At 46.5% G+C, this 25,678-nt stretch overlaps 2 protein-coding genes across 3 annotated transcripts in view; one reads left to right on the top strand and one right to left on the bottom strand.

The window, feature by feature from the left end:
• The first annotated feature begins 673 nt into the window (after nucleotides 1-673).
• Nucleotides 674-5,641, top strand: LOC149437643 (osteocalcin-like). The gene is made up of 4 exons (XM_089660808.1): nucleotides 674-828; nucleotides 1,943-1,984; nucleotides 3,672-3,738; nucleotides 4,416-5,641. Exons 1-4 carry the CDS (start codon nucleotides 768-770, stop codon nucleotides 4,546-4,548), a joined length of 303 nt encoding a protein of 100 aa, XP_089516934.1. The 5' UTR covers nucleotides 674-767; the 3' UTR covers nucleotides 4,549-5,641.
• Nucleotides 5,642-7,161: 1,520 nt separating this feature from the next.
• The window catches only part of PAQR6 (progestin and adipoQ receptor family member 6), a 33,030-nt gene continuing 14,513 nt past the window's right edge, over nucleotides 7,162-25,678 (bottom strand). For both annotated transcript variants that reach the window (XM_089660807.1, XM_089660806.1), the window contains 6 exons: nucleotides 23,376-23,503; nucleotides 21,759-21,964; nucleotides 21,501-21,627; nucleotides 20,491-20,587; nucleotides 17,829-17,973; nucleotides 7,162-17,732 (listed from right to left, as the gene is read on the bottom strand). In XM_089660807.1, the coding sequence (XP_089516933.1) occupies nucleotides 17,461-17,732; nucleotides 17,829-17,973; nucleotides 20,491-20,587; nucleotides 21,501-21,627; nucleotides 21,759-21,964; nucleotides 23,376-23,503 (975 nt within the window). In that variant the 3' untranslated portion in view covers nucleotides 7,162-17,460. The remainder of the gene's footprint in view (nucleotides 17,733-17,828; nucleotides 17,974-20,490; nucleotides 20,588-21,500; nucleotides 21,628-21,758; nucleotides 21,965-23,375; nucleotides 23,504-25,678) is intronic.

Here is a 25,678-nt window from a genome sequence, read left to right as displayed (position 1 = left end):
ACTCCAGGATCAGCAAATATTTTCCAAATGCAAGAGCCATGTGCAGGGCCACCAATGGGGGGGATACAGGGAGTCCTCACATACGGAGCCCCATTAGGTTAGCAGGGAGGCCTTGGCCCAGCCCAGAGGAGCCTCATCATCTCTTGGGTACAAAACAGCCCCTGCACAGCAAGAGTGAGCGCTTGAAGCCCAAGGCTTTCCATGATTGGTCAGGACATGAGCATGAATGTAAGACGGGGCTCTGTTGGGAGCACATGGATGCAAGGTGGGGAAGTCCCCCCTTGCACATCTCAAGGAACCCCTAGCAACCTCTGGAGGAACCTTAGGGTTCCACAGAACCCTGGTTATATTACAAACTGCATGGATCTACCTGGATGTTTCCATGTATTCTATCCTTCAAGGATGTTCTTTTCTTTGCAGCAGATCTGCAGTAAAGCGTCTCTTGTCTGTTTTGACGTTCCGTTGACCTAGATAAACACATACTGTATTGATTCCTGAGTGCTTTGCCAACTGGCACAGAAGGACTTCTCCCCTCAGCCCACTGGCTTCAGGATGTCCTCTATTTTTGGTGAAATGATCTACGACTAGGAAAAAAAAAAAGTAATCTCTGTTTTCAAGTGCCACGAAACTCTGGTCCCTCCTCCTCTGTGGGGACACAGAGGGTGCCAGACCGTCCCGTATATAGGTACGAGGCCTCAGCCAGAGGGAATAGAGACCAGAGGAGGAGAGCTGACTGGGAGCTTGAGCAAAAGTCAAGAACTGGCACCATGAAACTGGTCATAGTCGCTGCTTTCCTTGGGTTGGTGGTCGTATGCATGGGACGTAGAGGTAAGGACACCACTCTATGGACCTATGGGCATCTCTGGAACCTATGGGCATCTCCAGAACCTATGGGCATCTCCGGAACCCTTCTGTCTTGTCTTCTTTACACATCACTCTATAGAAATGGTAGAACCTTTCTCAGGTGGATTTTTTAGGATTGCTCCTAGAGAGTCATTCCACCAAAAATGGTTAGCTTTGGTACATGATGGAGCCAAAGCTAACCATTTTTGGTGGAATGACTCTCTAGGAGCAATCCTAAAAAATCCACCTGAGAAAGATTCTACCATTCAACCAACCCAACCATGTACACGGATCTTGGAGGGCGGGGCTTTGTAAGGTTCATCATTATTAATGCAGTCATGAGGGATCATGACATACAATGTTGTCCATCCTAACGTGATAGTTCATTTATAGGTGGGAGCTGGTGGATTGGGTTGCCTACTTGCCGTCTGGAACTCCAGCAGTGCAATGGCAGGATCCCCTCACAGTGGGCACAGCAGGTGTACAGGCTGGGGAACTCAGCACAGGGATGGTGGGAACCCCTCATAATGGACACAGCAGGGGTACAGACCCAGAAATTCAGCACAGGGATAGTGAGAACCCCTCATAATGGGCACAGTAGGGGTACAGACCCCGGGACTTGGCACAGGGATGGTGGGAACCCCTCATAATGGGCACAGCGGGCGTACAGACCCGGAAATTCAGCACAGGGATAGTGAGAACCCCTCATAATGGGCACAGTAGGGGTACAGACCCGGGGACTTGGCACAGGGATGGTGGGAACCCCTCATAATGGTCACAGACCCAGGAACTCAGCACAGGGATGGTGGGAACCTCTCATAATGGGCACAGCGGGTGTACAGACCTGGGAACTCGATACTGGGATGGTGGGAACCTCTCATAATGGGCACAGCAGGTGTACAGACCTTGGAACTCAGCACAGGGATGGTGGGAACCTCTCATAATGGGCACAGCAGGTGTACAGACCTTGGAACTCAGCACAGGGATGGTGGGAACCCCTCATAATGGGCACAGCGGGGGTACAGACTCGGGAACAATGAGAAATAATCTAGTGATCTCATCTGTGCTTTTTTTTTTTTTTTTTTTTTCTCTTTTCTAGCTCACGATCGTGGAAGTCCGGCTGATTCCCGCAGCTCTGAAGGTCAGTTTAGGTCTCCATTCATCTACATATTATCAGTATCTATGGTCATGTTCACCCTGACGTGTCTCAGTAGGCACTCTGCAAGGATCTGGTAGCCCCCCCCCCCCCCCAGGGTAACATTGAACCATACAGCATGCCTTTCTATTAGGTTGTATGACGATCATATATTTTGTACTGTTTTTGCTTTTTATATACAGATTTATTTTGTTTGAGAAATAAACACTACAAGTAGCACCTATGGCAAAGGATCCCCAGAGCACCGTGGGAGCGGTTTTGTCCCCATTGTCTCCCGATTTAGTCCTCGGTCACATCGGTGCGAGTTGTCACGTGATTTGATCGTTTCAACAAGTCCCGCCCTATTGTCTACAATAGAAGCGGTCATACCCTGTCCCGGTACTGCCTACATTCCCCCCTACAGTCCCTTTGCTACAGTCCCTTGGTGGGATGTGGTCCAATAACATGGCATCTTTATCCAAATATTCCAGCCCTGATTAGCTTTTGTTCACTATCTGTATGCAGAGCCGGCACAAGGGGTGGGCAGGAGGGACAGCTGCCCTGGGCACAGAGAGGAAAGGGGGGTAAAAAGTAGATGCAGGGTGGTACACCCATTCCATGGCCATGTATTAACTGTGGGGGAGGGGCGCAATTCTGGATCCTTGTCCTGGGCACTGGACGACCCTGTCCCGGTACTGCCTACATTCCCCTCTACCAGGGGTGGACTGACCATTTGGGAACTCGGGTACTGCCCGAGGGCCCGGGGTCAGTAGGAGGCCCCATGAGATGCCCCTGGTACCTTTTTTTTCATAGGCTTTTTTGGGTGTAGGTGAGGACACAGGGGCCCCATGATCTCCTATTGCCCGGGGGCCCCATGAGTTGTCAGTCCGCCCCTGCCCTCTACAGCCCCTTTGCTACAAAATGTTGATGGGATGTGGGCCAATAACATGGCATCTTTATCCAATTATTCCAGCCCTTATTAGCTTTTCCTCAGTACCTATATGCAGAGCCGGGACAAGGGGTGGGCAGGAGGGGCAGCTGCCCTGGGCACAGAGAAACAAGGGGGGTAAAGAGTAGATGTAGGGTGGTACACCCATTCTATAACATGTTATCTTCTTCCTTTTATCCAGTTATTCCAGCCCTGATTAGCTTTTCTTCACTACCTGTATGTGAAGTCAGGACAAGGGGTGGGCAGGAGGGGCAGCTGCCCTGGGCACAGAGAGGAAAGGTGGGTAAAAAGTAGATGCAGGGTACACTCATTCCATGGCCATGTATTAACAGTGGGGTAGGGGGCACAATTCTGGATCCTTGCCCTGGGCACTGGACGACCCTGTCCCGGTACTGCCTACATTCCCCCCTACAGTCCCTTTGCTACAAAATGTTTTGTGGTTTTGGTGGGATGTCGGTCAATAACATGGCATCTTTATCCAAATATTCCAGCCCTGATTAGCTTTTGCTCATGAGCCAAGACAAGGGGTGGGCAGAAGGGGCAGCTGCCCTGGGCACAGAGAGGAAAGGGGGGTAAAGAGTAGATGCAGGGTGGTACACCCATTCTATGACATGGTATCTTCTCCCTGTATCCAAATCTTCCAGCCCTGATTAGCATCTCATGTGTAAAGAGAGAAGAAGGGTTGGGGTGGACATTTGCTATCTTCTTCTCTCACCAATAATGCTTCTCTTTTCCCTCCGACAGCTTTTATCTCTAGACAAGAGGCCGCCAACTTTGCCAAAAGACACCGACGTAGCAACCTCCACAATGCGTAAGTGTTGTGTTTTCTCCTCTATGCTATCCAACATGCCCAACTTGGACCTGGTGATAGTCAGCCAGCCATTGGACCTCCAACAAATGTGCAACTACAAATCTACTAGTTCCCCCCTCATTCCCTGGAATTTGTAGATCCACCCAAACTGGTCATCTACCCATTGACCATCAACGTTTTTGTGAGTCCTTGCCTCCTGTAATGTCTTAGCTGACCCAATGGTGGTAAACTTCTGTTTTCTGCATCCTACTAGTTCCCCCGATTCCCTGGAATTTGTAGATCCACCCAAACTGGTCATCTACCCATTGACCATCACTGTTTCTGTGAGTCCTTGCCTCCTGTAGCGTCTTGGTTGACCCAATGGTGGTAACCTTCTGTTTTATGCATCCTAGTAGTTTCCCCGATTCCCTGGAATTTGTAGCACCACCCAAACTGGTCATCTACCTGTTGACCATCACCGTTTCTGTGAGTCCTTGCCTCCTGTAGCGTCTTGGTTGACCCAATGGTGGTAACCTTCTGTTTTATGCATCCTAGTAGTTCCCCCGATTCCCTGGAATTTGTAGCACCACCCAAACTGGTCATCTACCCGTTGACCATCAACGTTTTTTGAGTCCTTGCCTTCTGTAGCGTCTTGGTTGACCCAATGGTGGTAACCTTCTGTTTTCTGCCTTGCCTAGGGTCTTCGGAGCCCCCGTAAGAGATCCTCTGGAACCCAAGAGAGAAGTTTGTGAGCTCAACCCAAGTTGCGATGAGCTGGCCGACCATGTCGGAATTCAGGAGGCCTACAGACGCTTCTACGGCCCGGTCTAAAGAACCAGAACCATGGCTTCTCTTCTTTCTACGTTACCTTACACTTATCCTGCTTTCTTCACAACGTATCAAGCCGGCCAGTTGCCAGAAGCTGCTTCCAGAGGGGCCACACTCTCGTTGCTTTGTGTATGTTGTAGCTAAGTAGCCATTACCTCATGTAGCTAGGCAAGAATAGGACACGGGAGAGGGGGAGGGGGCGGTTATGGGGTTTTAGGATTGAGCCTAAATAGACTTTTGCATGCTGTATGAGAAGGTGGGACCAGGAAAGGTCAGGACTCCTGGACTCACGGTGCACAGGGTAGACATTTCATGTATAGTATGTTGGCAGGCAGGGGCGGACTGACCATTTGGAAACTCGGGCACTGCCCGAGGGCCCGGGGTCAGTAGGGGGCCCCATGAGATGCCCCTGGTACCTTTTTCATAGGCTTTTTTGAGTTTGGGCAAGGACACGTGGGCCCCATGATCCCCTATTGCCCAGGGACCCCATGAGTTGTCAGTCCGCCCCTGTTGGCAGGTCCCCTTACACAGCTAACTGCCACTTGGTGACATATGAAAAATGGCGTATTCGGCTGGTGGAGCAAACAGTTCACCAAGGACTGGGAAGAATGCAATTTTCTAGACTAGCCTTTCATATCCAGCATTCTTGAGGAACAACAAGTCCCAGCCTGCCTTGCCAATCTCTGGCTTGTCATTGTGAATCAGATGGGGATCCATAGGTTGCAAAAGGCCAGGAAACCCCTTACATCGAATAAAAGAACAAACGAGCTTTACTTCTGTTACCTGCATTTTCCTGCTTGTATGTGAGCCAATCGCAGCCCAGGCCTTCGGTCTCCTTCAATATCATATCCTTGTATTCAGTTCTGTGTGCAATGGGGGGCAGGCAGGTGAGTGGAAAATCCAGGCAGGGCGGCCGGGTCCTCGGGGGGGGGGGGGGGACCTTGTGTGGCCCCCAAACTGACAAACAGCCCGAAATTCGATTTCCCAGCGTGGACCCACTTTTCAGGCTTGCTTCTATCGCTGCCTATCAGTATGGTGCTATGTGGACTTCTGTTCATGGATGTTGTTTAATATGAATAAATATGTAATGACTTTATCACGTGTCTGCGTTGTTCTGTATAGAGAATCTGCAGAATGTCATTCCTTCCATTACTGGTGTCTAGAGGTCTGCAGAACATCGCTCCATCCCATCCCCCTCCTGGCAGATCCATATTGATATATTCTACAGATTATTCCATCTAGAGATCTGCAGAACATCGCTCCATCCAGGGGCGGACTGACAACTCATGGGGCCCCTGGGCAATAGGGGATCATGGGGCCCCTGTGTCCTTGCCCAAACTCAAAAAAGCCTATGAAAAAGAAACCAGGGCATCTCATGGGGCCCCCTACTGACCCCGGGCCCTCGGGCACTGCCCGAGTTTCCAAATGGTCAGTCCACCCTTGGCTCCATCCCATCCCCCTCCTGACAGATCCATATTGATATATTCTGCAGTTTATCTCCCATCACATAAGAGTATCCCCTATACATGAGACTCCCCATAACATCAGAGCACCCCCCTATACATAAGACCCCCACATCACATCGGAGTACCCCAGTACATGAGACCCCCCTGTACCATCAGAGTACTTCCAATGCATGAGACCCCCTATTACATCAGAGTACCCCATATATAGGAGACCCCCCATCACATCAGAGTACCTCCAATACATGAGACCTCCCCATCACATCTGAGTACCCCCTATACATGAGCCTCCCATCTCATCAGAGTACCCCCCTATACATGAGACCCCCCACCACATCAGAGTACCCCTCTACATGAGACCCCCTATCAGAGTACCCCTATATAGGAGACCCCCTCATCACATCAGAGTACCTCCAATACATGAGATCTCCCCATCACATCTGAGTACCCCCTATACATGAGCCCCCTATCTCATCAGAGTACCCCCTATACATAAGACCCCCATCACAGAGTACCCCCAAAACATGAGACCCCCCCATCCCATCAGAGTACCCCCCTATACATGAGACCCCCCCACCACATCAGAGTACCCCGTATACATGAGACCTCCCCATCACATCTGAGTACCCCGTATACATGAGCCCCGCATCTCATCAGAGTACCCCCTATACATAAGACCCCCCCATCACAGAGTACCTCCAATACATGAGACCTCCCCATCACATCTGAGTACCCCTTATACATGAGCCCCCCATCTAATCAGAGTACCCCTATACATAAGACCCCAATCACATAGTACCCCCAATACATGAGACCCCCCCCATCCCATCAGAGTACCCCCCTATACATGAGACCTCCATCACATCAGAGTACCCCAATACATGAGACCCCCCATCCCATCAGAGTACCCCCTATACATGAGACCCCCTCTCCCGTCAGAGTACCCCCCATATATATCACAAAGTCATTTTATCCATCACTGATCCGGGACAAACGGAGTCTCCTGCTTGCTTCCCCCCCCCCCGGGGAGACCCAAAGGGCACCCCAGGGTGCCATGGCACCTTGGTTACGAAAACACAGCTCTAGAGACCTGCAGAACATCGCTCTTCATCCTACACAGTCCTGAAAGGCAAAAATAAACACAAGACTTCGATGTGTTTCATTCCCCCGGGGTTATATTTATTCCTACCACAGAATATTATCCACATGACTTTCTCTACAACAAACCATTACTAGCCGTGACGAAGCCTGACCGCCCTCCAATGTGACACGGAAAGGCTCCAGGTCACGCCAACAGCTCAGTATTAACCGCAGGTCACCTGTTTGCTTTTATTTTATTTATTTTTTTAGTAAATTTTATATATTTTTAAGGAGATCGATAGAGTGCAGTTGTCTCCTCTCTCTAACACACCCTCGCGTGAAAACCTACGCCTTGAGTAGAAGCATTAGAGAATTAATGGAACCGTTATGAAGGTCAGTTTGGCCGTGTTTAGACATTGTTAGCCTTCCATGTTGTGTTCTATATCTACACGTTGCAAGGGGGACAAGGACGAGAGGGGACAAGGATGTCCTGATCTTGGGACTCTGGGAGGAAATGAGGCCCATGTACCCTTGAAAGCCCAAGATTAGGAAAGCCCTGGAGCTACAAGGCACGAGGAACTTGGGGTAGCTTCATGGTAGACGGGAGTGACCACAACTTAATGGAGCAGGAGAGGGGAGGTCTACTGGCATTGGAGGGTGTCATTGTGGGAGCAAAGTTGATTCAGGTCTTCAGGACATACTGAAGCAGACTGAGGCCTAAGGAACAAGGGGAACACAAGTTAGAATTGGGGCATTGAGAACAAAATCGCTTAGGTCCGATCTACATGAAGAAATTATGGTGGAAGGACGATTTTGATCATGCAAATCAAGGCACTTGTACGAGGTGGTATCGAAAAGTATCAAGATTAGTTTTGTAACACACCAACAGAGGGCGTGCCGACCTTCATAAGTCATTAAGCCAAAAGACGTCATCCTGTGTACATCGGGAGCTGTGCCACTGGTGCTATTCTGACCATGTGCGTTACTACGTCCGCTCTTTCAACATGGACAGCAAATTAGAACAAAGAGCAAATGTGAAGTTCTGCGTGAAACTGGGCAAATCACTGGATCTCCACAATGTTGGCAAAACGCTGACCTTTGAGCTAGATCCTCATCTTCGGAAAGAGGGCATTTTTCGGGGTTTAGCTCGTTGAGCGTCTTCCTGAGCTCTTGTCGTCTTCCAGTGATGTTCTTCTGCTCTTGACACCGACCTTTGAGCTGGATACTCATCTTCCGGAAGAGTGGCATTTTTGGGGGTTGAGCTCATTGAAGGTCTTCCTGAGCTCTCGTCGTCTTCAAATGATGTTCTTCCGCTCTTGACGCCGACCTTTGAGCTAGATCCTCATCTTCGGAAAGTTGGCATTTTTGGAGGTTGAGCTCGTTGAAGGTCTTCCTGAGCTCCTGTCATCTTCCAGTGATGTTCTTCCGCTCTTGATGCCGATCTTTGAGCTGGATCCTCATCCTCGGGAAGAGGGCATTTTTGGGGGTTGAGCTCATTGAAGGTCTTCCTGAGCTCTCGTCTTCTTCCAGTGATGTTCTTCCGCTCTTGACGCTAACCTTTGAACTGGATCCTCATCTTCAGGAAGAGTGACATTTTTGGGGGTCGAGCTCATTGAAGGTCTCCCTGAGCTCTCGTCGTCTTCCAGTGATGTTCTTCCAATCTTGGCACCAACCTTTGAGCTAGATGCTCATCTTCGGAAAGTTGGCATTTTTGGAGGTTGAGCTCGTTGAAGGTCTTCCTGAGCTCCTGTCATCTTCCAGTGATGTTCTTCCGCTCTTGACGCTGACCTTTGAACTGGATCCTCATTTTCGGGAAGAGGGGCATTTTTGGGGGTTGAGTTCATTGAAGGTCTTCCTGAGCTCCCGTCGTCTTCCAGTGATGTTCTTCCACTCTTGAAGCGCATGTGCCACTCAGATCACCTCGAACGACTCGTTGCAGCAACTTGCCGAATCATGTCAAACGTCTCTCTGGCAGATTTGCCCCGTTTCACGCAGAATTTCCCCTTTGCTTTTTGTCCTAACTTGCTGTCCATGATGGAATAGCAGCCGTGGTAATGCTTGTGTTTAGAATAGTACCAGTTGCACAGCTCCCGATGTACACAGGACATTGTCTTTTGGCACACTGATGTGCTTGTGCTGCCATCTATTGGTGTGTTACAAAACTAGTCTTGTAACGTTTTGATACCACCTTGTATAGCTTTCTACCAACCTATGTCACCCAACGGCACTCAAGTGAACCGAAACAAACATGTAACGGCAGTTTACATTTGACTGGCTGCATCATGACCAGGGGTGGACTGACCATTCGAGCACTCGGGGCCCTGGGTCAGTAGGGGGCCCCATGAAATGCCCCTGGTACCTTTTGTATAGGCTTTTTTGACTGTGGGCATGGACACAGGGGCCCCATGATCCCCTATTGCCTGGGGGCCCCATGAGTTGTCAGTCCGCCCCTGGTCATGACGTGGTATCGTGGTCTCATCAAACCTGTACGGTAAGTACAGTCAGACAACCAGCTTTTTTTTTAAGCAGCAAAAACATTTCAAAGCTCTAGTCTGGAATGCTAGGCACCAGTTTGAATGGTCGAGTTTGGGGTGCCCATTGGAATGCTGGGAAAGTGGCACCTCTATGGCATACAGTATGTTAAAATGTTATAAACAGTCTTAATTTTTTTTCCTGGACCTATAACTCAAATCAATTGCAATACGGCCTTAGAGACGCCCCGAAAAGAAGAGGTTTCCGTAAGAGGACCAAGCAATTTGACTAATGAAAATTTACTGGATAAAATACAATTACAAAATTCAAATTCAAGAAAAATAACAACCTCCACCATTCACCAATTAAAAATGACAATTTTGTCATATAAGCACCGGACAGCTGCTGCTCACAAACATCCATCCACACAATCCATAGGCTTCTACACAAATCCTTGAGGACACCCTCTAATTTTGTTTTTTATTTGTACAGTTTTGTCCTGTCGTTTAAAGCCATTATAAGCCATGCAGGCTTGGTTTGAACCCATTGGAGGATATGGTGGAGTAGTCCTTTGGCTCTATTTGGATCTGTGTGGATGGACGTGCGTGAGCAGCTGCTATCCGGTGCTTATATGACAACGTTGCCATTTTTAATTCCTGAAGGTTGGAGGTGGGTTTTTATTTCTTGAATTAGAATTTTGTAACTGAATTTTATACAATAAGTTATCATTAGTCAAACCACTTGGTCCTCTTATGGTAACCCCTTCTTTTTTGGGACTTCTCTAAGTCCGCGTTGCAGTTGGACTGTTTTCTGTTACGAGAATCGCACTCCTGAAACCCATGGTGAATCGGTGGACTTTTGACTGAGAAAAGTGGGAAAAAGTGGGTTTTTTTTACTTCTTCTTTTTAATTTGTATATCCCCATGTTGCCTTTTATTATTTAGTGATATGACTCAAATCCCATCATGCTTCTGCTTCTGGGAGTCATGGGGGTTGTTGAAGTCTTGCAATGCCTCATGGGAACACAACAAGCTGGAGTGCTGAAGTTTGCTGACCCCTAAAAGTTAGAATATGCTTCTCAGTCCATATATGATTGATATATATGTATATTTATATATATATATATATATATATATATATATATGTATAAAATATATATATATATGTATAAAATATATATATATATATATAATTCAATAATCCATTCATGTTATGATAAAGAGAAGCTATAGAAAGGACAGACTTTGGAATGTACCCCATAGAAATGACTTTTGAATCAGCCCCCACCCCCCTTGCTAAAACGTTATCAAAATGTAAAATCATACAAAAACAAGTTTCATTTTAAAAAAAAATCAAACTGTTAGTACAGTTAATAAAAAAAATTACATCATGAGCGTCGGAAAAATAAAATCTGTTTTTTTTTTTTTTTTTTTTGCAGTTAGTACTTAGAAAAAAAAAATACATTCAACGAAGCTCGGTATGGTGAAGGCACACAATCGCGATGCGAATAATTGAGAATAAAAAACAAGTCCTGAAAAAAAAAAAAAAGAAGGTATTTAGCTTATAATTACTTCTATTTGCACAGAAAAAAAATTATATTAACCTGCAGATAAAGGATTATTTTTTTTTTAACTCGTTGATAATAATATAAAAGCAGCATTTGTAAACTATATAGGAAAACTGAAGATACAGCGGTGCCATGTACAACTGTATGATGTTCAGCAGCAGTTAGCGTCATATTCATCGTGATTAAATAATGTGTTATGCTGATGGAGCAATGGAAGTGTGCAGTCAGAGTTTTTATTGCTATATATTCCAGTACGCGCTCAACCGCAACGCTGGGAAACAAGAAATGACAGTACCTCATTTTTACCACAAGATGGCACCAACAGACCACCGACAACAGTCATTATACATTTTATCTACAAGATGGCACCAACAGACCACTGACAACAGTCATACATTTTATCCACTAGATGGCACCGACAGACCACTGACAACAGTCATTATACTTTTTATCCACTAGATGGTACCAACAGACCACTGACAATAGTCATTATAAATTTTAACCACAACCTGGCACCAACAGACCACTGACAACAGTCATTATACATTTTAACCACCAGAGGCACCAACAGACCACTGACAACAGTCATTATACATTTTATCCCCTAGATGGCACCAACAGACCACTGACAACAGTCATTATACATTTTAACCACCAGAGGCACCAACAGACCACTGACAACAGTCATTATACATTTTATCCACTAGATGGCAACAACAGACCACTGACAATGGTGGGAGGAAACAATGATATAGGCTTGGTGGTCAGTGGGAAGAATAGTGCTCCATCATTGGTGTCAGCAGGAGAATTAATTCCCTGTCTCTGGTGTCAGTGGGAGGAATAGTACCCCATTGTTGGTGTCAGCGGGAGAATTGATCCCCTGTCTCTGGTGTCAGTGGGAGGAATTGTACCCCATTGTTGGTGTCAACGGGAGGAATAGTGCCACATCATTGGTGTCAGCGGGAGAATTGATTCCCTGTCTCTGTGTCAGTAGGAGGAATAGTGCTCCATCATAGGTCTCAGTGGGAGAGTTAATTTCTCTGTCTCTGGTGTCAGTGGGAGGAATAGTACCCCATTGTTGGTGTCAATGGGAGGAATAGTACCCCGTTGTTGGTGTCAGCGGAAGGTATAGTGCCACTTCATTGGTGTCAGTGGGAGGAATAGTGCCCTATCATTGGTGTCAGCTGGAGGATTAATTCCCTGTCTCTGGTGTCAGCGGGAGGAATAGTACCCCGTTGTTGGTGTCAGCGGGAGAAATAATTCCCTGTCTCTGGTGTCAGTGGGAGGAATAGCACCCCATTGTTGGTGTCAGTGTAAGGAATAGTGCCCCAAAGGGCCAAATAAAGGCAAGCAAGGGGCAAGCAAAGGGCCACATCCGGCCCTGCTCTAGACACCAACACTTCTTGCAAAAACTTCAGTTCTGATTTCATATTCTCTCCTTTGCACAATTTTCCGACAAGCAGATTGCAAAATTCCCAAAGGGCATTTCCTCCTTCAGGTTACTGGAAACCACAAAAACAAAGCAATACCTTTTGTGCTCAGAAGGGGGCGTGTACTAAGCAAGGTTAACGATCGACACTGGAAAAAAATTTCTAAATCGCAGACAGAGACCCGAAACAGGTCCGGCGTTCAGCCACAAGACCTTTATCCGCACAGCTTCCGCCATTTCCAAAAAGTTTTTCAGGACGCCTTTTTTTTCCTCCCGTAGGTCTAGAAAGTAACTGGAAGCAGAGCACGCACTTTAATCAGGGGCGGGGCATTCCGTTGTTATGGGCAAAGTCCTACCAGAAGGTTAATCAGGTGCTTCCATCAGGGATCTTCTGGCAACGAAAGGGATAATATGCTCCTCCCCTGGGATCTACTATCATCATCTCCACACCTCTTACCTCCCTGCAGCTCGACGCTGAGCCTCTCACCTCAGAGGTCGACCACAGGCCGTCCCCAAGTCTCGACCAATCATTGAGAGCCTCAGCCCCCTGGCAGCAGAGCAGTCACATCGATTTGAATGTCTGTGATTTTGTGTGGGCACCTCCAGCACTTGACCATCCATGACCGACCTTGATTCCCAGAATGCAGCCCAGGACAAGGTCGTGATGGGACAGCTTTTCAAAACCAATGAGTGTCCCAGACAAATCGGGACAGTCGGCAAATATGCAATTGCAAAGCTTTTCGGCATTTACAGAAAATTAAAAATGATCCAGTGATTGCATGGGGGAATTTGTAAGCCTGGCTTGTTTAGTCTTCCCTGCCGCCCTATGGCCATAGACAGTAAAATCATTTGTTAAATGGTTGCCCGTTCCAATGATGCTAGTCTTGGTAATTCAGATATGATCTCCAGTGACGGGGAAGGCAGTGTTCAGGCAGAGCCGCGGGTTGGGTTTGAACCTCAAACAACTATAGCAAAATCCATATGACTATGGGCTGGACTTTGGAGGCATCGGTCACATGAACACCATCGATCTAATGGCTTTGCCTAAAAGCCACGGCTCAAGCCATTTTGGCAGGAACTATGTGGCTAATGAACTTGCCAGCACCCATCCACTCCCAGAGCAAGCTCAAGCTTGAGATAGCAACTTCTACAGAACAACAGATTTTACCAGTGACACGACCGTGGCTAATTGGTTGGCTTTGCGTGAAGGCCACACACTAAGCCCTTTTGGTGGAAACCACCTTGCTTGGCTGCCTTTGCCTGAAGGCAACACACCAAGCCCTTTTGGTGGAAACCACATTGCTTGGCTGGCTTTGTCTAAAGGCCACACACCAAGACCTTTTGGTGGAAACCACATTGCTTGGCTAGATTTGCCTAAAGGACACCCACCAAGCCCTTTTGGTGGAAACCACATTGCTTCGCTGGCTGTGCCTGAAGGCCACATGCCAAGCCCTTTTGGTGGAAACCACATTGCTTGGCTTTCTTTGCCTAAAGGCCACACACCAAGCCCTTTTGGTGGAAACCACATCGTTTGGCTGGCTTTGCCTGAAGGCCACATACCAAGACCTTTTGGTGGAAACCACATTGCTTCGCTGGCTGTGCCTGAAGGCCACATGCCAAGCCCTTTTGGTGGAAACCACATTGCTTGGCTTTCTTTGCCTAAAGGCCACACACCAAGCCCTTTTGGTGGAAACCACATCGTTTGGCTGGCTTTGCCTGAAGGCCACATACCAAGACCTTTTGGTGGAAACCACATTGCTTAGCTGGCTTTGCCTGAAGGCAACACACCGAGCCCTTCTGGTGGAAACCACATTGCTTGGCTGGCTTTGTCTAAAGGCCACACACCAAGCCCTTTTGGTGGAAACCACATTGCTTGACTGGCTTTGCCTGAAGGCCACACTCCAAGACCTTTTGGTGGAAAGCTCTTGTCACCCACGTACACCAGAAGAAAGCATTGAGGAGCACTTTTTTTTAGGAGATGAGCACTAAACTCTTTTACTGCATATGGTGGCAAGGAAGAAGAAGAGGTCAAACTGGATAGGCTTCAGTGTTGACTGTAGGTCTGCTTTAATTTGACCCCTGGGCCTCTAACAATAGCTAGCTCTATGGCACAGTACCAGTCACCCTCGGTGTTGTTCTGTACCACCCTGCTAGCAAAATACCAAAACCATCAAAACCATTCTGACCACCTGAAAACTGAAGGACACATCAGATGATAACACAAGTAATAGACTACCAATTTACTGTTTTCTCAGGTGCCTAGGTACGCAGGAAATTACTCAACAACAACAGAAAATCCCTTTCCGACTACTCCAACACAAAGTTCCTTCTAATGTTCTTCTACATCTCACATACAAATAGACAAACCTACTTATCCAAAACATCCGGTCTAACCCTTCATGTGACTACGAGCTAGCCGCATGTGACACCACGAAAGGGTTAATGTAGGCCAGCCCAGACCGGCAAACCGCAATCCCACACAATCCATTTTCCTATCCACTTTTGAACATTCCGTGACCCTACACAAGCTCTCCTCCTCCTCCTCCCCACTGAGGATTTACTGACAAATACTTTCCTCTTCCGAGGCCCAGGGTGGTACTGGACGTTCACAGGCTGCCCAAACAGCTGCTAAAATCCCTTCCCGGCAAGTCAAAAGAAGGTTAAAAGCTTTTTTTTTAAAGACAGACCCGGGCAAAAAAAATCAACTCTTTTGGTTATAGTACATGGTACAGAGCGGAACCCGGCTCCTTAGATCCCTCAGGATCTTTGAAAAGGGAGATATTTGATTTGGAGGTTCAGTTGGATATCCAGATGGATCTCATTGACCTGTTTCGATTACCCTACGTCTGGAGAACCCAAGAGGTTCAAGGGGTCAGTGGGTAAATCATCCCACCAACATCTACCGAAGCTGAAAATCCTATATTTCCATCACATCGTAGAACTAACAAAGGAGAATGAAATGCTGAGGCTCACCAAGAGCATAACCAGACAATCAACTAGTAGCTTCACCAAGAGTTTAACCAAAAAAAAACGAGAGGACACCACTCGCTCCAAATTTCCATAGCTTAAAGCTGAACTCCAGGCAAACAGCTTATACATAGGAGAGCTGCTTTAACTATCAAAGAATGTGTTTTCATGTCCATCCAGTTCTGAGATTTACATAGCTCCGAAGCCCTGTCTGGCAAGGCAAGAGACCTGATTTCTCTCTGCTGCAGTTATATGACACCTACAGGTCTTGTCCCCCCCTGCCCAAGACTGGATAGTGAAAGGAGAAGCTCATCTCTTTGTAACTCTGCTCTCTCCTTCTATCAGCATGTTCCTTGTTAGCACATGAGCACTGTAGCGCAACTGATTGAATCCTTCTGCTTCTTTTTTTGTTTTTTTAATAGAACCCTTGACGAAGATCCATAATGTTGCAATAATTTGTGTCTTTTATATCGGCCTGGAGTTCAGCTTTAGAGGCTTTCCGGGGAAAAAAAAATAGTTCAGATCTTTCCGTAGACTTAAAATGGAGGGTTCTGTAATTCATTTCCACAAGAGATTTGAGGGCTGTGTGAGGTCCAAACCCTTGTCTGATACCAATGTACTTCGATCGGTCAGAGGAGGTGATACAGATATCTAATCAGTTCTCTGAGAAGATATGGTGGCTCCATCCTCAAGACCAGGGGTGGACTGACCATTCGGGCACTCGGGCACTGCCCGAGGGCCGGGGGTCAGTAGGGGACCCCATGAGATGCTCCTGGTACCTTTTATAGGCTTTTTTGGGTGTGGTTTGAGTGTGGACAAGGACACAGGGGCCCCATGATCCCCTATTGCCCGAGGGCCCCATGAGTTGTCAGTCCGCCCCTGCTCAAGACCCAGTCCCTCTGAAAACAACTGTCTTCACAGAAGGGCTTAGATGTCACATAGCTCTCGGCTTCCTGTGGTGGGATGTCGTTGCAATATTTCACAACTGAAGATCCGTTGAGATTATTTTTCACAATCACCCGCGATTGATACACCAGAATAATCACATAGGAGTGTGGCACCATGTTGAACGCAATCGATGGTGGTCTTAGTGGCCAGATTGATTGCTAAATATTTACAGCATCAGTGGGTCGTGTCAGATTTTCAGTGGCCCCATTGTGTGATGAGACACGGCCTCCTAGCCATGACCTAAATCGCTGATTATATTTCCTAACCTAACTGCAAGGAGCTCGAAATTGAAGAACGTCTTCAAAATGGCCAACAGACAATCCAGGATGAAGCAGCTCTCCGCCACACTGACAGAAGAGGACCTTCTGACACCGCCACACTGACAGAAGAGGACAGAAGAGGACGTCGACTGACAGAAGAGGACCTTCCTCTACGTGTTGTAGGACATACCTCCTTTGTCCTACTCACGTCTCCTCCTCACATCTGTTAGGTGTCAGTTGTCCACCTCAGATGAGTCAACAAAGACCTTAGGAGAGGACAATGGTGGTATGTCCAAAGTAGGTCCACATGCGCCTACTACAAAATTTAGAACATTTTTGTAAAGCTTGAGGGAAAAACGGGATATTCATCGCCTGTTTCATGCATGCAGATAACGGCTTGAATCAATATTGGATATGACTGCATCCTTCCATTGAGTTGGGTTCAAGGTCAATCTCTCAATTTAAGTTTGAAGATTGAATTTGGCCAAGGCTAAAGTAGGTTACTGAGTACAAAAGTGGGGGGAAGTTGTACATGGCACTGCCCTTTTTTTTTTTTCAGAAAGTAAAATATCTGCGTAATTTCTTTGCCAAAAAAGAAACGAGCTTTGAAGATGTTTGGCCCTGAGGCTGAGAAGGTGGGGGGAACCCTATGGCTGTTAATGCTGAGATGAGGACTGGCCGTGCAGATGGAGAATGTCTGCAAAGTTCTTGGGTGGGGTAGTAGCAATGGTCAATGCTCCTTGGCTTTAGCCTCTCCTGGGATGTTGTTTTGGAGAATGGAGTTGGCTTGAGGCGACCAGAGCAAAGTCGCTGTGAAGAAACAGATGAGGATGACATTTCCTATCACTGAAGTGGCCACGACGCCCAATGTAATCGCCAGCGAGTCCGTCTCGGAGTATACGCTGAGCCAAGACTTGCGAGACAGCCGGTCGGTCAGCACGGCTTCCAACTGGAAATGGGTCCCCATGACGGCACAGATGTGGAAGAGCTGGTGACTATGGCCTGCAAGGGAGTATATTTTTAGGAAACAAAGGGAAAAAGTCATATATACCTCAAAAGTGATCTTTCCAAAACTCCTCTATTTTGAGGGAATCTTACCAAAGTAGTCAAAGCGACCAGGGGCCAGTCTTTCGGGAAGATGAGAAGCGAAGAGGAAACCGGTCAAGAAAGCAAAGAAGAGGTGATAGAGATGAAGAGGGATGGCTTCATTCCAGTTGCAACCTTCTCCGTAGCAGAAAAAGAGCTGTAGGGTGTCGAGAAACGGACATATCATCATGAAACGAAAAGCAGGAGTGACAACCTAAAGGCCAACTCAACTCAGATATCCCACAAATCGAGTCCCAGAGGAAAATGTCGGCTGGTTTAACTCTACAGCATTCACCAAACACTGAAGTATTGGTTCCGATTTAAAGCAGAGATGTTCCTCTCTGAAGGAACCATCAGACTACGTTTGATCAATCATGACGAAAAGAGATCATTTAAAATGAATGATACATAAGCACCACCTTCGGGCCAAGCAGGTATGTTTATTCCTTTAGCAATTGACCTGCAGATCCAAAGCAACCAACTGAGTCTTCTCCTGAGATTGCATGAAGGCAACCACTGCCTGAATGGAACATACCTGGCAAGATTTTTAACCACTTCCAGTCCGGACACTTTCCCCCCCTTCCAGTCCGGACACTTTCCTCCCCTTCCAGTCTGGACACTTTCCCCCCCTTCCGGTCCGGACACTTTCCTCCCCTTCCAGTCCGGACACTTTCCCCCCCTTCCAGTCCGGACACTTTCCTCCCCTTCCAGTCCGGACACTTTCCTCCCCTTCCAGTCTGGACACTTTCCCCCCCTTCCGGTCCGGACACTTTCCTCCCCTTCCAGTCTGGACACTTTCCCCCCCTTCCAGTCCGGACACTTTCCCCCCATTACAGTCCGGACACTTTCCTCCCCTTCCGGTCCGGACACTTTCCTCCCCTTCCGGTCCGGACACTTTCCTCCCCTTCCAGTCTGGACACTTTCCCCCCCTTCCGGTCCGGACACTTTCCCCCCCTTCCGGTCCGGACACTTTCCCCCCCTTCCGGTCCGGACACTTTCCCCCCCTTCCGGTCCGGACACTTTCACCCCCTTCCGGTCCGGACACTTTCCCCCCCTTCCGGTCTGGACACTTTCCCCCCCCCCTTCCAGTCCGGACGCTTTCACCCCCTTCCAGTCCAGGCCAATTTTCAGCTTTCGGCGCTGTCACACTTTGAATGGCAACACTGTACCTGTATGAATTTTTTATAATTGATTTGAGACAGATAAAGCTTTATTTTGGTGGTATTTATTCACCGCTGGGATTTTTATTTTTTTTTTGCTATGTAAATTAAAAAGTCCAAAAATTTTGAAAAAAAGTGTTTTTCTTATAAAATTTTGCAAATAAATAGTATTTCATCATAAATCTTGGCCAACATTTATTCCGTTATAGTTTTAGTGAAAAAAAAAATAACCCAAATTAGTTTATAACCAAAAATTATAATTTTTAAACTTTTTTTTTTATTTATAATTTTTTCTTTATAATTTTTTTTTTTTAACATACTGTCACCCTAGCAGTAGTATCACCATGGTGACACTGTACTACTTGTGGGGGGTGATGAAGATTTTTTTTTTTTTTTACACTGATTGATTTTACACCCATAAAGGCTGTAAAGCAATCATTTCTCCTTCTCTCTGGCTGCATTCTTGCAGCCATTGAGAACTACTGAGTGAGCTGTGATTGGTCACACCTTGTCACATGGCACAAGGCTGTTGTGAATGGCCCTGTACCGCGTGATCTCTGTGATCGTTCACAGATTTCACACGTAGTAAGCAATGATGTCACAAGTGAGATCTTGCTTACTACTCAGCATGTGATCACTGATTGGCTGATCAGTGATCACATGATCGGGACCTCGCGCAGAGGTCCCGTCTGACGATCGGTGTTCCACTGTGTCTGGAGGACACAGCGGGCACCGGATCGCGGTGCTGCACGCTCCCAGGGAGCGCACACAAGCAGGGTGCAGGGAGGCCGTTTATATAGAACGGCCGGACGGGAGGTGGTTAAATCATTCAATGTCCGTTGGATCATGTAGACCAAGGGGTCACCAAACCAGGGGCGGACTGACAACTCATGGGGCCCCTGGGCAATAGTGGATCATGGGGCCCCTGTGTCCTTGCCCAAACTCAAAAAAGCCTATGATAAAGGTACCAGGGGCATCTCATGGGGCCCCCTACTGACCCCGGGCCCTCGGGCAGTGCCCGAGTTTCCAAATGGTCAGTCCGCCCCTGAACCAAACTTTCTAAACAAAGGGCCAGTTTTCCGTCCTCCAGACTCTTGTGAACCATTGGTCCTCGCTGTCCACAATGTCCTCCTCACTGTCTTTAGAAGCATGTCTTTTATAAGGAAGCCACTTGAATGTATATTGAGATGCCTTCAACATTGCAGAACAAGTCTACTCTAATGGGACTAACATCTACTAGCTATACCAAGACCTGGATACAATAAAACCTTTACTTTGTCTGCTCTGCTCCAGTGATGGACAACAAAATGGCCACTCGCTGGTGTCACTGGTTCAGAATAGACAGATAAGCTCTTCTCAAGGGTGGCTACTTTCGAGAAGACACCAGTCCCTCAACAACTCAAAGCAAAGGCAAAACCCTCAGGAGCTTTGGTGACATCACTCAACCCAAGCAACTCCACTCGCTTAAAAACGGATGACGACCACACTGACTTGCCGCAGCTATGACAACTCACCCGGTAGAACAGGGGGACGTTGTCAAAGACAAAGGGGTGCACGAAAGCCACTGTGCGCAGGACTTTACTTAACACTGGCCGGTCTACCTCCAGGAATCTGCCGATGAAAGAGACAAAATATTATCAGGTCTTGGTTCTCCGAAGTGCCTCCACCCCCCTTTCCATCCATGTACAAATCAAGAGATGCCCACAAATTCCGAGAGACCCCGTATGTTAGTTAGTGCAATCAGCATTCTGTGAGCTAGCTGTCTGGGCAACTTGCCTGATATGCTTGAGAGCCATAGAACTGTCATGGCAAATTGCCTACAAGGAAGGTCACTAGGTCTTTCCTCAACCTTGCTTGACTTGCGACTGGCTAACAGAGTTGGATAACGCATTGTAAGGGGCGGACTGACAACTCATGGGGCCCCCGGGCAATAGGGGATCGTGGGGCCCCTGTGTCCTTGCCCAAACTCAAAAAAGCTTATGAACCAGGGGCATCTCACAGGGCCCCCTAATGACCCCGTGCCCTCGGGCAGTGCCTGAGTTTCCAAATGGTCAGTCCGCCCCTGCGCGTTGTACACACATACTAGGGCCAACTACCTACCGGCATGTCTGGAATGTAGGAGGACACCAGCCCACCTGGAGGAACCCCATGGAAACACAGCGAGAACGTGAAAACTCCATGCAGATAGGATCCCGTGCATGCGCAACTACCTTCTAGCTGCTAGAAGGCAAGGGATTGACCATGCAGGGGCAATGCGTGGTCCATGCCAACCATGGGCAGCTGGAGCAAGGGGGCAAAGAACGGGCGCAAGGTGCTACACCGATTCTATGGCAAGCATGAGGAGACGGGCGCAGCTCTGCATCCTTGAACCTGTCCCGGCACTGAGGTACAATACCCACCAAACTGGCCACAGTGTCAGAAAAATGAGCTGGGGTTACCCTAAAATCTGATTGCACGCTTGACCACGCAGGTAGAACGATGGCAATGCTGTCAAAGTGTGGTCACCGTCAGCACCTGTACGTACCGGGAGTAGCAGGAGAGGCCGGTGCAGACGAAGGTGTTGAAGGCTGCGATGGGGACGTAATACCGGTGCAGGGTGCCGTTCACCCAGCGGTCAGGCATGACGTAGGCCCCATAGGTAAAGGCACAGCCTATGGAGAGAGGGCACATGAATGAAATGGAACACGACTACCGTCCAGGAGCACAAAAAACATCGACATCCATCAGATACGAAGAATGGCTACTTACCTGGGCAACGAACAAGGACCTGTCCTGTACCTACCCAGGCTGTAGAGACTGAGGGCTCCGTAGTCCAGGAAGTAGCAGATATGGCGGGCGTGGGCAGACATACTACTGAAGGTGTGGGCAAAGCTGGAGGTGAAGGGGTAAAGGCAGATCAGCATCATGTAAACCAGGAGGGGCCAATTGTATGGGTCCCCCAGAAAGTCCAGTGTGTAGGAGAGCAGGAGGAACCTCCACAGGAAATACCTGGACAGAGGATACAGGATTTACAGGAGATGGTCAGAGACTGCAGACATACTACAGGAGATGGTCAGAGACTGCAGACATAGTACAGGAGACGGTCAGAGACTGCAGACATAGTACAGGGGATGGTCAGAGACTGCAGACATAGCACAGGAGATGGTCAGAGACTGCAGACGTACTACAGGAGACAGTCAGAGACTGCGGACATGGTACAGGAGACGGTCAGAGACTGCAGACATGATACAGGAGACGGTCAGAGACTGCAGACATGATACAGGAGACGGTCAGAGACTGCAGACATAGTACAGGAGACGGTCAGAGACTGCAGACACGGTACAGGAGATGGTCAGAGACTGCTGACATACTACAGGAGATGGTCAGAGACTGCAGACATAGTACAGGAGATGGTCAGAGACTGCTGAAAGACTACAGGAGATGGTCAGAGATTGCAGACATACTACAGGAGATGGTCAGAGACTGCTGACAGACTACAGGAGATGGTCAGAGACTGCAGACATACTACAGGAGATGGTCAGAGATTGCAGACATACTACAGGAGATGGTCAGAGACTGCCGACATACTACAGGAGATGGTCAGAGATTGCAGGCATACTACAGGAGACGGTCAGAGACTGTGGACATGATACAGGAGACGGTCAGAGACTGCAGACATAGTACAGGAGACGGTCAGAGACTGCGGACACGGTACAGGAGACGGTCAGAGACTGCAGACACGGTACAGGAGATGGTCAGAGACTGCAGACATAGTACAGGGGATGGTCAGAGACTGCAGACATACTACAGGAGATGGTCAGAGACTGCAGACATACTACAGGAGATGGTCAGAGACTGCAGACATAGTACAGGAGAGGGTCAGAGACAGCAGACATGGTACAGGAGATGGTTAGAGACTGCGGACACAGTACAGGAGATGGTCAGAGACTGCAGACTTACTACAGGAGATGGTCAGAGACTGTGGACATACTACAGGAGACAGTCAGAGACTGCGGACATGGTACAGGAGATGGTCAGAGACTGCAGACGTAGTATAGGAGATAGTCAGAGACTGAATAAATACTACAGGAGATGGTCAGAGATTGCAGACATAGTACAGGAGACGGTCAGAGACAGCAGACGTAGTACAGGAGATGGTCAGAGACTGCAGGCATAGCACAGGAGATGGTCAGAGACTGCAGACATGATACAGGAGATGGTCAGAGACTGCAGACACAGTACAGGGGATGGTCAGAGACTGCAGACATAGTACAGGAGATGGTCAGAGACTGATGTGTAAATCTCCAATTAGACAGGTAATAGATGTACTGTGAGGGAATGTCTCTAGAACCATCCGCACAGATCTAGGCATGTGGTTAGTGGTGAATACACGGCGCCTGCACAGGCTTCCTGGACTCACCATGTCGGGAGGAAGTGGGTCCAGATGTTCACAGTTTCATTGGTCATTTGGAAGGAGCTGAGAAGGCAGTCCAGGGCGGTGCTTTTTGGGTGCCGGTACCCCGACATGATTCCATCTTCCCAAAACACCTGAATCAGTGACAACACTTATCAGTAACAAAGGAATTGTTTATAAAATCTATAAAAGTGTTCCTAGAAATGTCAATTCCACCACAAAACGTCCTCTCTGCTCATATCCCGCTCCTCATAGGAGGACCTGTCCCACCCCTATGACATGTGATCAGGGGGTTGGGCTGACTGGACACACCCCTGAGGTTCCCCTGTCATAGGTCAGAGAAATGTGAGTACTAAGTATAGTTTCTCTGCCAGTAGATTTAATGGGTGAACCTGTCATTAACCTGACGATTCTGTCTGAATAAAGTCGTCCCAGCATCAGTTTTCAGAAAAGCTCCACCCTTTATTTATTAAAAGGCTCTAGAATTGGCTGAGAGATGATGTCATCCAACTGCTGCACAGAAGGGAATGCGTTCCCTCAGTCTCAAAAAAAAAAAAAAAATATATATATATATATGTTTTTTTTATTATTATTTATTTATTTAATTGTTATTTATCTAATTATCTGAACTTCAAGTATTCATATTTTTTTTTGTTATTTACCTGAGATTTATATATATATATAATTTTATTTTATTTATGTTATTTATCTATTTATCTGAGCTTTATTATCTATTTTTATATATATATACACATACACACATATGAATATATATTATTTTCTTATTGTTATTTATATATTTAATTGTTAATGATCTAATTATCTGAGCGGCACGCATTCATATATTTTTTTTATGTTAATTACCTGAGCTATATATATATATATATATAATTTTAATTATGTTATTTATCTATTTATCTGAGCTTTATATATATGTATATATTTTTTTTATTATTATTTTTTTTAATTATTATTTATCTATTTATCTGAGCTTTATTATCTATTCATATATATATATATATATATATATATACACACATATGAATATATATTATTTTCTTATTGTTATTTATATATTTAATTGTTAATTATCTAATTATCTGAGCGGCATGCATTCATATATTTTTTTTTATGTTAATTACCTGAAATATATATATATATATATATATATAATTTTATTTATGTTATTTATCTATTTATCTGAGCTTTATATATATATATTATTTATTATTATTTTTTTACATTATTATTTATCTAATGATCTGAGCTTAATTTTTTTTGTTGTTGTTATCTATTTATTTATATATATATAATTTTATTTATGTTATTTATCTGAGCTTTATTTATATATACAGTATATATATATATATATATATATACTGTATATATATATATATATATATATATTTATATACACGCACACACACATATAAATATATATTTTTTCCTCTTTAATTGTTATTTATCTATTTATCTGAGCTTTATTTATTTATATATATATATATATATATATATATATACATATAACAATATATATATATTTTTTTAAATTGTTATTTATCTAATGATCTGAGCTTTGTGTATCAGAGCCGTGCTGCTTCCTGTCACCACTAGTTACCAGATGTAGAGATAAAGCGCGCTGTGATGTTGCAGAGAGAAAAGGGGAAGTGTGAAGAGAACAGGAACGAATTATAACAGTGCCGATGGTGACAACATGGAATGGACAGATTCCTAAACTTCGAGAGTCAGAACTGAACCAGAGGAAAAAAAAAAGAAAGTCACTACACTTCGGGGTGTATTTGTAAAACAGATCACATCGCTGAAAATGTACGTAAATTTGTTTCGGGTGAATGGGGCAAAAGCGAATGTTCTCTAGTCTCTGCAGATCGAATGTTATTCATTGAAAAAAACATGAATGAGGGAAATACAGCATTTTGGCCACTAGTTGGAGCTGAGGAGTATATTCTGTGTTTACCTCTTATCCTCATCTCCATCTATCGGCCATTATGCTGTATTTTTCTCATTCCTGTCACAGAAGTTCACATAATACAAAGGCTTCTGTGATTGGGCTGGAAGAGGGGAGAGGGCGGGCATAGCAGCTGTTCAAAATCTCAGAGCTCAGAAGGATCAGCCTTCAGAGCTGCTATGCCCGCCTCTCTCCGCTGATGCCCATTCCACAGAAGCCTTTGTATTTTTTCCATGTGTTCACATACTATAAAGGCTTCTGTGACTGGGCAGGAAGAGCGAAGGGGGGCGGGCATAGCAGCTGTTCCAGATCTCAGAGCTGAGAAGGATCAGCCTTTGGAGCT

The sequence above is a fragment of the Staurois parvus genome, unplaced genomic scaffold (assembly GCF_062004578.1).
Source record: "Staurois parvus isolate SC_StPar_1 unplaced genomic scaffold, SC_StPar_1.0 ptg001279l, whole genome shotgun sequence".
Taxonomy (NCBI): domain Eukaryota; kingdom Metazoa; phylum Chordata; class Amphibia; order Anura; family Ranidae; genus Staurois; species Staurois parvus.
This window is presented reverse-complemented; position numbering and strand designations above follow the sequence as displayed.